The sequence below is a fragment of the Oppia nitens genome, unplaced genomic scaffold (assembly GCF_028296485.1).
Source record: "Oppia nitens isolate AA-2021 unplaced genomic scaffold, nextdenovo-longstitch-racon4-pilon3 scaffold10_pilon_pilon_pilon, whole genome shotgun sequence".
In the NCBI taxonomy this organism is placed as follows: Eukaryota; Metazoa; Arthropoda; class Arachnida; order Sarcoptiformes; family Oppiidae; genus Oppia; species Oppia nitens.
Window position 1 is genome coordinate 490,075 of NW_026533189.1, and position 14,742 is coordinate 504,816.

Here is a 14,742-nt window from a genome sequence, read left to right on the forward strand (position 1 = left end):
AATTTATAAAACAGCAAATAATAGAATTTTTATTAATATTATATTTTTATACACAAATTGTTTRTTTTTCAAGTCATTGAAAGCGTTATTATTGATTGAAAGTGTGTTTGTTTTTGAGTAAACATTAAATACTTTACTATTTTTATTAATATATTAATAATAACCAGTAATTCATTTTTTGATCACAAAGTTTGCAGACATTGCCATCAAAACTGACGACAAATGAGACCAAAGAAGAATATCGTTGGATTGACCAACGATTCGGCCGTTTTAAGCAAGTTGTCGATGACATCCAAGATGTACGTCACTGATCCATATCTCAAGTATTTCGTGGCCGACAAAGACGTGTCCAGAAGTCGGTCGCCACTAATAAATCGCTTTTATTATCTGCGATATAAAGCCATTGAATATGGATTAAAGCGATTACAAGACGTTAATCAAGTGATATCTTTAGGTAGCGGTTTTGACACCACTTGTCTTCGGTGGCCTAATATTAAGTTTATTGAAATTGATTTGCCAGATGTGGCCATCAATAAAGCCAAAGCATTGGTCGACAATCATTTAATTGATAACAATCAAAGACTTTTAAATATTAATGAATTGTCAACTAATTGTAAACCATTTATTATTTTAAGAACTGAAAATTACTGTCTGATTGGAGCTGATCTCAGAGATTATGAAAGTTTGTGTCAATTGTTTATTGACGAAGATTTGTTGAAAGATGTGACAAAAGAGTCAAAGATTTGTTTGTTTAATGAGTGCTCTCTTTGTTATCTTCTACAAGAAATCAGTGATAAAGTGATCCAAATGTTTAGACAACTATATCAAGACAAATGTCATTCCCTAAGATATTTAGGTTTTGAACAATTGATGTCTTTTATGGTAAATCACGGTTTTTCTCAGGTTATGATAAACCATTTTCAGACAATTGGATCGCCGCTTAAAACATTTCTTAATAAAACACAAATAATTAGTCGATTTAAAAATAATTTAAAGTTTGAAAGCATTGAAGTGATTGATATGAAGACTTTCTTTGATCTCTATATTGATATTAAAGAAAAACAAAGAATTAATTCTTTGGAAATGTTTGACGAATTTGAAGAATTTGATTCCGTCTGTAGTTGTTATGCTCTAACTATTGCTGAAACACTTTATAACAATAATGACATCAATAATGATCAAAATGAATGCATTGCTGAACAAAGAGATCAAATTAGAAGTATTTCAAAACCAATTGATTGCGATTGTCTTGTATTTCGTTTCGGTCACTCTTCTTGTTTAACAAAAGACAATCAAATTGTGATTTTTGGGGGATTTGGTTGCGATAGTAATGGTAATAATTCTCACAAAAGATTATCAAATATTATTAAAATTAACACAAATACTGATGAAATTCATTGTTTTAAACCTTACGATCGAAATAACGAAATTCAAAGAATTCATTCAAATATTATTGAAATAAAAGATAATATATTTTTTATAAGCGGTGGAAGACTATCACCTAAATCAGTGATGGACAACAAAATTGTTAGATTATCGCCACATTTACAAACATATCAATTACAAGAAGTTAAAGAATTAGATATTCCTAAAGTATTCAGACATTTGGTAATTAAAGACAAAGAATCTGATAAAATCATACAAATTGGTGGCAAAAGTTATGAAACAAATGTTAAATACAATAATTATTATTATGTTTTGGACACAAATTCTATGAAATGGCAAAAATTATTTAAAACTAACATTCAAACCGATATATATTCCCATTCAGGTGTTTCAATTGATCCAAATGTTTTCATAACTAATGGTGGTCTCAATTGTCTAACCAATGATTTTACAACAAATGATTTTAACATATTTGATGAACGAATGTCTTCAGCCAATGTGGTTAATATCAATCATATGAATCAATTGTATTCCCATAAAATAAAACTATTAGATAACAACAAACTGTTAATAATCGGCGGAATTAATAAAATGGGTGCAAATAATAGATTAGATTTAATTGATTTGAGATCTCATGAAATTGTCAACTCATTTGATATTATAACAGAAACACCATTAATGTTAACAAACTTTTCTTCGGAACTTATTATCACCGAAACATTCAAACAATTATGGCTTATAGGAGGTGGCGGTAATTGTTTTAGTTTTGGCACACATTTTAATAAACTTTCGGTTTTATCATTGGATTCATTTATATAAATTCATTAAATTTTATTGTTTAGATTTTATAAAAAAAATTAATAGTGAAATAATTGTATCTATTTATGTGTACTTTATTAAAAAAACTATTACCGGTACCGTATTATTACGGGTATATTGAATAGTATTATTGAATGAATTGATGTTATTAATAAAGACATGGTATATAATATATACAATATATGATATTATAATTAAATTCCTATTATTTAAAAGAATTTATTTGAATAATTATAAACAAAACCTCAGATTAACTACTAGTACAGTATATTAGGTTATGTTTATACTGTAATATTACTCATTATATTTCCCCGCAATTTAAAGCAATTTACGTATTAAACATTTATTTAAAATTTATACACAATTTTATTAATAATTCTTATTAAAACTAAAAGCTATCCATATTTTATAAATTATATAAATATTTAACATTAAATTAATAATTACTGTAATAAAAACAATTTTTAGTTTAAATATTTTCAAAATGTATTATTGAAGTATACATTTTAAAGTGAAGTATAGTTTAGAAAAGTATAATAATTTTGAATGTTATTTACCGGTAGTACTGGAAGTGATGGATACTGTTTGGAGAAAAATCAAACAATTAATAATCACTGAAACCTCTGATTATTATAAATGTATTGATAGTTACATACAGACAATGATAAGTATAATAACAGTGACGACAATAGCAATGAATATATTGACTCTCGTGTTTTGCCACCACATCTTACGGGACACACGTCGGGCGCCAACTCGAAACTCATCGGCTCTGTTGGACAGCATTTCAGACCTATCTTCTAAATGGTCTAACCTCTGACCCCTCTCTAAAATCTTATCGATGTTTTGTTGCATTATATTTGATACTTCATTCACGTGCTGTTTAAGTCTTCGATAAAGGATTCAAATAAATAACATTTTGTTACTATTTGTCAATTATGGCCATAACTTACTTCTGAATCTTTGGATCACTTGACGACTGAGGACTGTTTAATGACAACATAAAACATAAGATAATATAAAGACTGTGTATTTGCTATCAATAGAAACCTTTGTGCCGACACATTGTCATCGCTGTCCACCTGTTTATCATTAAATTCATCAAAAGTGGTCAATCAGATGATACAATAATAAGTTCATACATACGTTAACAGATGTGAAGTCATCGGTGTATTGTCTGTTGTGAGACATTTGTGTCCAAATCAATGACTGATCCGATAATTAAAATGTCAATCAATTGAAGTGACTGTTTGGTTGACAACACAATCAACAACTGAGTCAACAAACCTATCGTTTATTACATTAATATTAATATAAATATCAAATCATGTGATAAATCATTAATAATATGCGTATTGTTTGATATATCAGTTGTGTATTATTGTCATCACTAGATGTCATCACTTATTGTCCAATCAATGTATTTGTCAACTCATTGGTGGCACTGATTGGCTAAAGTACTAACCTTTTGGACCAATCAATGGAATGCAATATATGTACAAAATTTCAATCAATTGTTTAGTCAATGAAATGCAGTCAATGTTTAGTCAATTCAACGTTCATTTAAATGACATTTAATTTATGTTTACTTTTCTTATATTAATATATCTATTGTTTTGTTTGAGTTATTTAGTGATCAATTGATATCACTGTCGAAGACATGCGAATCAAAACCAATCGATACGCCGACACAAAAATAAGACGACAATCGCTAAGACAAAGACAAAAGAATTTTCAAAGTATTGTATAGTTTTTGAAATTATTATATCATATGATAATTGTTTTGATTGATTGATATATCAATATATATCCATAGATGAGATCAAACGTATCGTCAGTGAGACTGTGGTTAACGATAATAACAAAGAACTGGTCGACAAAAATATATTACTTCTGTCGGAAATCGAGACTTTAAGGAAAGAAAAATTGCAAATCTTTGAGAGTGTCCTCTTCGGCAACAATTCACAAAATTCTTCTATTGTTAGTTAATATCATTAATAGTTTTATCATTAATTAATTGATTATTATTATTATTATTTAGACCGTGAAGAATGAATTGATGTCATTATTGGAGTCAATGAAGAAAGATCACCAAAATATGACACAAATGTTTGAAAAAACAAATGCTTATTATAATGAAATGATTAATAAAATTGAAGATAAAGTCGATAATATCATCAAATTTGAAGAGAATTGTATTAATAAACGGTATTCAGAGGTAAAACAATTAAGGAATAGATCTGAATGTGAAGTACTAAATGCACAACAATTATATGAAATGAAGCGTTTGTCGCGATTGAATGGCCAACAAATGGTTATTAATAAAGATAACGATAATAGATTGAGTGTCATCGATGAAGTACATCAAGAAGTGGTGGATCTAAGTGACCAATTGTCAGATAATTCCAATGATAATACATTGGTAGCAACTCCTCAACGAATTGTCAATTCATTTTTGGACAATTCTGTAGCTAATTATGCTTTAACACCACATTTTGACAATCAGACGCATACAAGAACTCCATCCATATTTAATTTCAATTCAACTTCTTTTACTACAATAAATGTCAATCAAATGGATAGAACATCTCTGTCACCATTTAATCTGTCCATTAGACCTGAACTCTCATTATCACAATTTGAATCATTTAATACAACCATTTGTGATGAAGTGAATTACGGAATGACAGCCTCAACACCGGTCGGCAAAAGGAGATTAAGTGGTATTGAAATGATTAATAGACAATCAAAACGCCTCTCATCTATAGATAAGCCGTTCAGTCCTCGTATCGGTCGGACTTCACTAAATAACATTCAGAATATTATGGATAATAATAATAATAATCGTAACGCTAAACCTTTTAGTAGGCCATCAATTATTAGACAATCGCTTATAGAAAAGGCAAATATTGTTGAAAATAAAATTATAAATCAAAATAAAAATACCACTAAAAAGGCAAAGAGATCGAAGAAAAGTGAAAACATTAAGACGAATAAAGAAATATCTAATGAAGTGATGACTTCTGTTAATTCAACTAAAAATAAGTTAATGGATATCACTTTGGACTCATTTAATTCTTCTGACAACCAATCAGTAAGAACTAGTCGTCGTAATCGTAAACAAATATTTTATAAAGAACCGGCACTTAATAGGTCTGTCCATTATTATAATACAATTCAACAATTTTAACTAAAGTATCTCTACATAGTTATGCATTTCTTATAAATATATTTTATTTTTATTATAAACTTATATATTTTACTTATGGTATTTCACTTTCACTCATTGTATATAAGATATAAAAAAGTTTTGAATTTACGTTATTTTTAATTAAATAAAATAAGTTTTTCACAAATTATTTATACAAATTATAAATGATAACAGTATTAATAAAAAATAAGATCATATTATTACAGAATTATAGTTTCAATAATTGATTAAAGATAGTAATAGCAAATAATTCTTAATCCTATTATAATGTTATTCAAAGTGCGAGACCACCAGAAACTTGAAGTATAGTTCCCGTTATATATGAACTCTTTGGTGACAAAAGAAAAGCAATGGCTTCGCCTACTTCTTCAGGTTTGCCTTGTCTTCTCAAAGGTATATTAGATATGAGTTGATCCAAAACTATATATCACAATATCATATTTTAATGTTATATACAGTATGAATATATATAGCAGTAAAATGTGTTAAATACCTTTTTGAGGGATAGTTTGGACAATAGGAGTATTGATAAATCCAGGCATAACAACGTTGACCCGAATATTGAATTTTGCCATTTCTTGAGCGGCCGTACGGGTCAGGGCTTCGACACCAGCTTTAGAAGCGTTGTAATTGCTTTGTCCGATATTACCCAACTTTGCGCTAACACTCGACACATTCACAACTGATCCGTCCGTTTGTTTATTTTCAATCATTTGTTGGCAAAATAACTGTTCAAATATATAATAAATTGTATACATTTTTATTAAACTATATAATAATTTTATGATCAAACTTGAGTGGCCATAAAAGTGCCCTTAAGATTGACGGCAATGACTTTGTCGAAGTCTTGTTCACTTAGTTTTGTCATCATTTGATCTCTTGTAATACCCGCACAATTAACCAAAAGAGTGGCCACTCGGTTGTCATAGTTTTCATTAATTGCTTTAAAGACTCGCTTAAGTGAATCCATTTGCGAGACATCGACTTCAAGTGACAAATGCTTAACACCGCTCTTCACTTGACTTTCAATCAATTGTTTGGTTTCATTCGCACCATTGATACTCTGATCTGCGATCACTATTGAAGCACTTTCTTTGGCCAAAATGTTGGCCACAGCCCGACCAATACCTGAACCACCGCCAGTGATCAGTGCTATACGATTGGCAAACATTTTCAATAAGTGTTGTAATAAGTAATTAGTTTGTTATATAATTATGAGGAAAACTTATTTCACTTTATTGTACTTATATTATTCACTGTACTTATTATACTGTATTGAATAATATTAAAATATTTTTGTTTACTTTTTAAGTACAAAAAATTATATACACATGTTATAATAGTTATGAAAATAATAATGAGGAAAATTTCAAATAAATTCCTTCCAAATCTATGAAAATAAAATAACATAATTTATATTTTTATCAATAATAAAAAAATAAAATTTTTAATTAAACCTAAATTTAACTTTTTTTTATAATTTCACAAATATTTAAAACGATTTGAAATACAATGATATACTGATAACAAATTGCTAATTATTAACAACTATAAAAAATAATAAAAGTTTTATAATTTGGTTCTATTTGTAAATAAATTCCCGGAAACCTTCAAGAAAATGAATATAAAATATATTTTGAGTAATAATTTTGCCCCAATTTAACAGTGATAATCATATTAAGACAAATTGTAATTTATCATATACTGTACATACTATCAACATATATTTAAATATATCCTTGAATTAGTACAAAAATCAGAAAATTATTTTTAAATTTTATTCATATTAAATATTTTTTTAATTTTGATAAAATAGTATAGTAAATACATAGACATATGTATATTAATATTTTTAATATATATAATAATAATACTAAGATTTACATTTAAAATATGTTTGTCCAATACTATCGGCATATTCTATGACATTATTTAACTCATTTAATGAATTAGACTTTAATTTCGATAACTTATGAGTCCTTTTCTTAGACAACAATTCAAAATTGTCGAGTTTTGATGATATTTTAAACAACCAATCATTAGCTTTTAGATATTTTTGATACTCATTGGGAACAGATGTCTGTATATAAAATTGTTGACCATTTGGAGAGATGTGAAAGAGAACCATCGGTTTGTGTCCGAAAAGATCTAATCCTATCTTAAAAGAAATACTTGAATCGCCAATAGTTTTAAATTTATGGATAATATGGTTGAAGTCATTATTTGATTGAATTGCAAGCAATTCATCGCTAAATAATTGGGTTAACTTTTTCTCGTAATTATCCAAATATTGCAGCAAATCATCTATAGTTTGATTCAATTCAATCGGTAAATTGTGTCTTAAATTAATAGTATAATCACTTATAAGATCTTTAATAACAAATAAATATTTTGTTGTCGTATCTATAAATTCTTTATCAATAGAATTATCTAATGATTTGATGTCAATATCTTCTCTAATTTTTCTCAATTTTTGTATAATTTCTTGACTCAAATTTATTGAATATTTTATATTAATTTTGTTCAATGCTTTGACGAGATGTTTATTGTCTGAAACAACTGATTCATATTTCTGGATCTCATCAATGATGACATCGTTAATAAGTTTAGAGTTATTGTTAAGTTGAGGAAAGGCTTCACCCAATAATTCAATAGTAATGGATGAAAGTCCGTGTAATAGTTGTCGCGGACATGAAATACCAAAATCATTGGCTGCAATACCAATGGATTTTCGAATTATTTTTCGTAATATAAATCCCGTTCCCCTGTATCCAGGTCTGAGTCCATCGCTTATAGCAATAGTCATCATTCTTGAGTGATCTGACAGAATACGGTACGATATATCCAATGAATCCTTAAAACTGTGTCCATAAGGCTTACAATGACTCAACTAATTTAAAGAAATACAATTTAAGTACAGGTTATATATATATATAAATCTAAACAATATTATAATTACATTTTGAATATAATGAAAATAAGGCAAAAATAAATCGGTTTCATAATTAGATTTCACATTTTGAATAACTGATACAATTCTTTCTAAACCCATTCCTGTGTCAACAAAATGTTTGTGCAATGGTTCTAGACTTCCGTCTGATTTTCTGTTTAAATCAATTATAGAAAAAATGTTATAAAAAAATATACCGGTATTTTTAAAAAATTAAAATTATTAAGCAAACCTATTAAATTGAATAAATACTAAATTCCAAATTTCAATGCAATTATTCATTAAGACTTTAACATCACAACTGTCTATTGTGTCTAATAAATAGTGGATTTCAGTGCATATACCGCACGGACCCGTTTCAGACATTTCCCAAAAATTGTCTTTTGATCCCAAGGGTATAACCCTTTCATTTGGTAAACTAATTAACAAATTAAACAAAAAATAAAACAATAATCTAATGAATCCTTAACATTATAAATTACAAACAAAATATACCCAATTTGTAGCCATATATCTTTGGTTTCGAGATCAGGTCCTAAACCTAGTCTTTGATCGCCACCAAAATATGTAACAATCAATCTCTTTGGATCCAATTTATAAACATTTGTTAATAAATCCCAAGCCATATGACACGACTCTTTCTGTAAAATACAAACAATTCAATAGACAAACAATTATTACTATTATTATTTAGGAAATACTTTATGATAATCACCGAAAGACCAGTTGCCCAACATCTCGAAAAATGTGTGATGTCTTCCATCAGTTCCAACATTATTGAGATCACAATGTTTGCCACCGACACGAATACATTTCTGTGAGTTAACAACCCGTCGGTAATCATTCATCGGGTCATTTGATAACAGTTTGTTGAGAAAGACAGTCTTGAATTGGTTCATACCGGCCGACACAAACAGTAGCGTCGGGTCATTGTATGGCAGTACTGAACACGACTGCACCCGTAAGTGGTTATGTTGGCCAACAAAGTAATCGATGAATGCGTTGCGGATCCTTTTGGACGACCATTCAGTACTAACAATTTGTTTGTCGGGAACAACCATTTGGTGATAGTATTGCCTTAGAGTTGGACTTAATTTGATTGAATGCCAGCATTTGGTCAATGAATGGCATCTTTTATATGACTTCAATGAATTCATTTGTTGTAATTAACATTCAATCGATGGTAATGTAAGAGACTGTCCGTCAAAGTTGTATAACTATTGGACTCATATATCACCGAAAATGTCAACAAAACTCATGTGTTTTATAGTAAGTCATGTGTTTGTATGTGAAGTCAAATGCAATATATTGTAGTCATTGTATGCATTGATTGTCTAATTTTAATCAATTAGTGTATTCATGCGATTCATGTATTATTTGTAACGCAATAATTATTATTTACATTAAACATTGGTTTATGTTTTAATTGAATACAATGTAAATGAAATGTAAATTAATGTATTAATTAATAGGATTGACTGTATGTTTAACTGAAAACATTTAAATAGACTATAGAGTAAATCGATTGCAGTTATCAATAGAATCGACAATTGAATTGTAAATAGTGTTGGAATCGATAGTTTTGATGCATTTTATTGATTGTCTGGTTGTTATGACAACGGAATGTGTTATTTGATTGGTTGTTATTGTGAGCCTTGAGTTAGTTAGTGATGGGATCGCAATGTAATGCCTTATACTTTAGTGTAGTAATAGTTGTTTAGCTTTGAATGTATTATCGATTTGTCGTAAGATTGTCTTCAATGCAATCCAACAGAGAGTCCACACATTGAATGCAATGTCTATTGAATGCAATTCACGCACAACTGAACACATATACAGTCTATTACTTAAACTTAAAATTATTATTATATCAAAACACAACACAAACACATTATATTATATACAAAACTGTATATAAAACTGGTCTCAAACTATATTTAGTGAACCCTTAAGCTCTTTAAGTAAAATCTATGCTATTATATAATGGATGAGACAAACATTGCACACAATTATATGAATTGTGGATAACTATTATATTATATTATATATGATTTTTGGTTGTGATTCACGACTATAGTGATGAATATGAATAACAATTTTTTGCTATAATTAGTTTAAAAATGTTGAAAAACTAGTTATATATTAATTGAAACGGCTTTACAATAGCTAAGTATTTCTATAGACATACCTTACTTGACTACAAATAGGTTTTAATTTATCATATTTTACGCCAATTAAATAAATGACTTATTATGAGTGATATTTTGATTGATTTTAATCATTTTGAAAACATTTTGATTTTATTAAAAATAAACATTTATTTTATAATAAATGTACGAAACGGGTGCACACGTTGTTTACTCTTATATTAATAATCTAAAGATATTGATCACTATATTGATCTTAACTATAGTTCATTCAATTAAATAGGTTTGAAAAAATAGTGTCAAATAAATACTTCACTTATACATTATATTTAAATACAATATCTTCAAGCATTTCAATAAAATGTTTGAAACTTCAAAAATAGAGTTTAAGCGCAACTGTATGTTACATATGTTTTTTGACTAAAATACTAGTATTTTGTGTCTAATTTAGGAAAGTTAGACCCTATCGACCAATTATATCTCAACTTTAACAAAAAGATATAAATATAATCAGTATTTCTAAAAGTTTATAGAGTACTAACATTTTGGTCAAATAGGATGACTATTAAACCTATTATAATGTCATAAACAAGTCTAAGGATAATAAAGTATTTTGTTTTTCAAAGTTATTTAATAACAATTTTATAATTATATATAAGACCTTTAATTACTTGAAAGCAAAACCAGACGAATGTTTAGAGTTATTACACAAACATTTTGTGGACTAAGGGATGGGTTTGTAAAAGGATTGTAGAGATACTGCAAAAAAGTGAAATCTAATTACTATACCGACTTGTTTTGCCTTACTTTCATTATATTTTAAAAAAGTAATTAAATTTATTATTTCAAATTGTATGATTCAAAAAAGTATTTTTAAATATAAAGTATTATAAGTCAATTTGATTAAATGTATAATTTGAAAGTCGATCCGAAATGATATAACGATATATCTGTAGATATGGTTATATGATTCATATCATACCCAACTCTGGTCACTACAATATTCACTATTGCTTTAAGATTTGGACTCAGGCCTAGTTATAAGGGAATGGGATGTATATCACGAAATGTAATACGAAAATCCATTGTTATTACAACCAATGATTTTTGTATTTCATGTCCGCGTAAACTATTACACAAACTTTCATTCATTACTATTGATTTATTGGGTGAAGCCTTTCCTCAACTTAACAATAACTCTAAAGTCAATAACGATTGTCATCATTGATGAGATCCAGAAATATGAATCAGTTGTTTCAGACAACAAACGTCTCTCCGAAATATTAAACAAAATTTATGTAAAAATAATCAACAAATATAAGTAAAATAAATTAGACAAATATTGAGAAAAGATGACACTTAACATATTATATGAATTAAATTATATTTATAATCAAAATATATTTATTTAATTTGTTGTGTTTTACAATCTTAACAATGCATTTTATTACTAACACAAAACCAATACATTTTAAGCACATATTTTCAAATGGATCAACAATTTTATATACAGACAAATGTTTATAATGAATCAAATATATCTCAAAGCAAATGATTGGTTGTCTATAATCACATCAAAAACTTGTCAATTTTGATGTAATATACATTGGTTTGATATAAATCAAGTTTAGTATTTAAAAAACTGATAAATTATTTAAATTATGTACAATTTATAATTAATTAAATCTATAATATAAGCCGTAAAATAATGCTTAAACATAATGTATTTCAAATGTTAATTATAAATATACAATTATATTACTGAAACGCTATACGCTATACTAATACGCTATAACAATATTGTATTATAAGTTATAAAATATTACTATAAATTAAAATCTAATTTATCTTTAAATCAATTTCATACTTTCTCATATCTAGTAAAACATTTTTAACATAGTGTAACATAAGTTAGAAAAAAGTTATAATCATAATTTGCACGAATATTAATAAAATAAAATATGATTTTTTTATATAATAAAATAGATTAGCAAACAATTATTTGATTATATAAAATCACATTAATTCGTATGAATTATTAACTAAGTTATAAAACAAACACTTTTATAAATATGAAAAGTTAGTATAAAGTAAGTGTATATTACTATACACATGTGTAGTACATTGTATGAGATAAGCTAGTTTTGCTCAAAACTATACAACGAACTGATTATTACAACAATTATCGCAAATGTTTGCCAATCGTATAGCACAGGTCACTCACTGGCGGTGGTTCGGGTATTGGTCGGGCTGTGGCCAACATTTTAACAAATGAAAGTTTTTGGCAGAGTATCAATGGTGACAATCAAACCAAATAATTGATTGAAAGTCATGTGAAGAGCGGTGTTAAGCATTTTCTCTTGAAGTCGTTGTCTCGCAAATGGATTCACTTAAACGTGTGTTTAAAGCATTTAATGAAAACTATGACAACCGAGTGGCCACTCTTTTGGTCAATTGTGCGGGCATTACGAGAGACCAAATGATGACAAAACTAAGTGAACATCACTTCGACAAACTGATTGCTGTCAATCTTAAGTCACTTTTATTATATTATTTAAGTCTAATCATAAAATTATTATATAGTTTGACAAAATGTATACAATTTATTATCATATATTTGAACATATATTTTGCCAACAAATGATTGAAAACAAACAAACGAATCAATTAGTTGTGAATGTGTGGAGTGTTAGTAGAAAATGAATAACTTCTTGAATAACGCTAATAATGTTAGTGTCGAAGCACTAACCGTACGGCCGCTCAAAAAAATGACAAAATTCTCTTATTGTTCAAACTATCCCTAAAAAAGATATTTTTAACACATATTACTAGTTTTCAACACATTTATAACAATTGCTATATAAATATTACTTGTATAACAATACTTTATATACTGTATATAACATTAAAATATTGCGATATATAGTTTTGGATCAAATCATATCTAATATACCTTTGAGAAGACAAGACAAACGGCAAACCTGAAGAAGTAGGCGAAGCCATTGCTTTTCTTTTGTCACCAAAGAGTTCTTATATAACGGGAACTATACTTCAAGTTTCTGGTGGTCTCACACTTTGAATAGCTTTATATTCAATAATAGGATTACAAATTATTTGCTATTACTATCTTTAATCAATTATTGAAACTATTATTGTGTTATAATATGATAGTATACTCTTATTTTATTCTTAAAAATCATTAATATTTTGTACAAATAATTAGCGTAAAACTTATTTTAATTAATCAAAAATACTGTAAATGCTATAACTTTTATATTTATTCAATATTATGCTAAATTGAAAAGCATTATGCAAAATATACCAAGAAAAATATTTAAATTTATATTATGTTTAAGCAAAAAATTGAAGTCAAAAATAAACTGTTGATATAATTGTTAAAGTGTTAAAATAATGTATAAATCTATTATATTTAAGATCTTTACTTGCTTTCAGTTACTTTTAATATAAAACAAACAATTGTAAAAAATGATTTTCAAATTGTTTCAAATAATTCTAAATATTAATCAAAAATCTATCAATTTTATAACATTTTTCACTTTTATATACATTTGAATATATCATTATATATATATATATATATTATATGAAATAAAGCTATAATTATGATAAATATATAAATAATAGATATGTTTAAAATTTGTGTAATCTTACTATAATTCATATAAAACAATAGTGTGAATGTTGTAGTGGTCCGACCTATTGAGTGCTTTATGTTATAATGTTTGGTTTGATTGAAGGTATACCTGTATATATGTTAGTGCTATAGATAGAAATGTGTATAAATTATAAGCGGTATAATAGTTGTTATAAGAAAAAGTTGATCACATAATGGGATCCTCAATACAATTACACGTCTCGTGCAATGCAATGCTTGTTGTGCTTGAATTAGTGTGTAGTGTCAGTGCACTCTTTGCTGCAATGGTGGTAATGGTTAGGATATGTATGTATGTTAGGATATGCTTGTATTGCCAGTGCTCTCAACACAAAAAATATCCTCTCATTCAGTCAAAGAGAGAGAGAGAGAGAGACTAAGAGAGACTATGAGAGAGAGAATAGGAGAGAAAAGCTAAATGTGTTGTTGTATTGAATTGAGAGCTGTTCTCGTCGTGTGATTTGTTGAGAGCATTGGATTGGGAGGAGAGCTAAGCACAGGCTATACAGTGTTTGTACTGTCGGTGTAGTGTCGGTGCCTGTATTCACATGCATTC

The 14,742-nt window shown here is 27.5% G+C and overlaps 5 protein-coding genes across 6 annotated transcripts; 2 read left to right on the top strand and 3 right to left on the bottom strand.

The window, feature by feature from the left end:
* The first annotated feature begins 50 nt into the window (after positions 1-50).
* Positions 51-2,295, top strand: LOC128953174 (tRNA wybutosine-synthesizing protein 4-like). 2 transcript variants are annotated; one of them, XM_054298684.1, is made up of 2 exons: positions 51-101; positions 191-2,295. In XM_054298684.1, exon 2 carries the CDS (start codon positions 223-225, stop codon positions 2,203-2,205), a length of 1,983 nt encoding a protein of 660 aa, XP_054154659.1. In that variant the 5' UTR covers positions 51-101; positions 191-222; the 3' UTR covers positions 2,206-2,295. The 2 variants fall into 2 exon arrangements, with proteins under 2 accessions (XP_054154659.1, XP_054154732.1); XM_054298757.1 differs by having other exon boundaries at positions 85-454; positions 521-2,295.
* Positions 2,296-2,606: 311 nt separating this feature from the next.
* LOC128953927 (vesicle-associated membrane protein 8-like) lies at positions 2,607-3,509 on the bottom strand. Its single transcript, XM_054299506.1, has 5 exons — positions 3,352-3,509; positions 3,256-3,287; positions 3,159-3,191; positions 2,862-3,094; positions 2,607-2,786 (listed from the first exon to the last, which is right to left on the bottom strand). The coding sequence occupies exons 1-5, from the start codon at positions 3,394-3,396 to the stop codon at positions 2,755-2,757; spliced, it is 375 nt and encodes a 124-aa protein (XP_054155481.1). The 5' UTR covers positions 3,397-3,509; the 3' UTR covers positions 2,607-2,754.
* A 222-nt stretch (positions 3,510-3,731) lies between these two features.
* Positions 3,732-5,401, top strand: LOC128954529 (uncharacterized protein DDB_G0290301-like). Its single transcript, XM_054300157.1, has 3 exons — positions 3,732-3,944; positions 4,022-4,185; positions 4,247-5,401. Exons 1-3 carry the CDS (start codon positions 3,866-3,868, stop codon positions 5,393-5,395), a joined length of 1,392 nt encoding a protein of 463 aa, XP_054156132.1. The 5' UTR covers positions 3,732-3,865; the 3' UTR covers positions 5,396-5,401.
* Positions 5,402-5,679: 278 nt separating this feature from the next.
* Positions 5,680-6,686, bottom strand: LOC128954428 (estradiol 17-beta-dehydrogenase 8-like). The gene is made up of 3 exons (XM_054300042.1): positions 6,210-6,686; positions 5,910-6,144; positions 5,680-5,836 (listed from the first exon to the last, which is right to left on the bottom strand). Exons 1-3 carry the CDS (start codon positions 6,585-6,587, stop codon positions 5,691-5,693), a joined length of 759 nt encoding a protein of 252 aa, XP_054156017.1. The 5' UTR covers positions 6,588-6,686; the 3' UTR covers positions 5,680-5,690.
* A 312-nt stretch (positions 6,687-6,998) lies between these two features.
* LOC128963367 (uncharacterized) lies at positions 6,999-9,688 on the bottom strand. Its single transcript, XM_054309903.1, has 6 exons — positions 9,068-9,688; positions 8,862-9,007; positions 8,599-8,784; positions 8,376-8,520; positions 7,325-8,306; positions 6,999-7,024 (listed from the first exon to the last, which is right to left on the bottom strand). Exons 1-6 carry the CDS (start codon positions 9,521-9,523, stop codon positions 6,999-7,001), a joined length of 1,941 nt encoding a protein of 646 aa, XP_054165878.1. The 5' UTR covers positions 9,524-9,688.
* Positions 9,689-14,742: the final 5,054 nt, after the last annotated feature.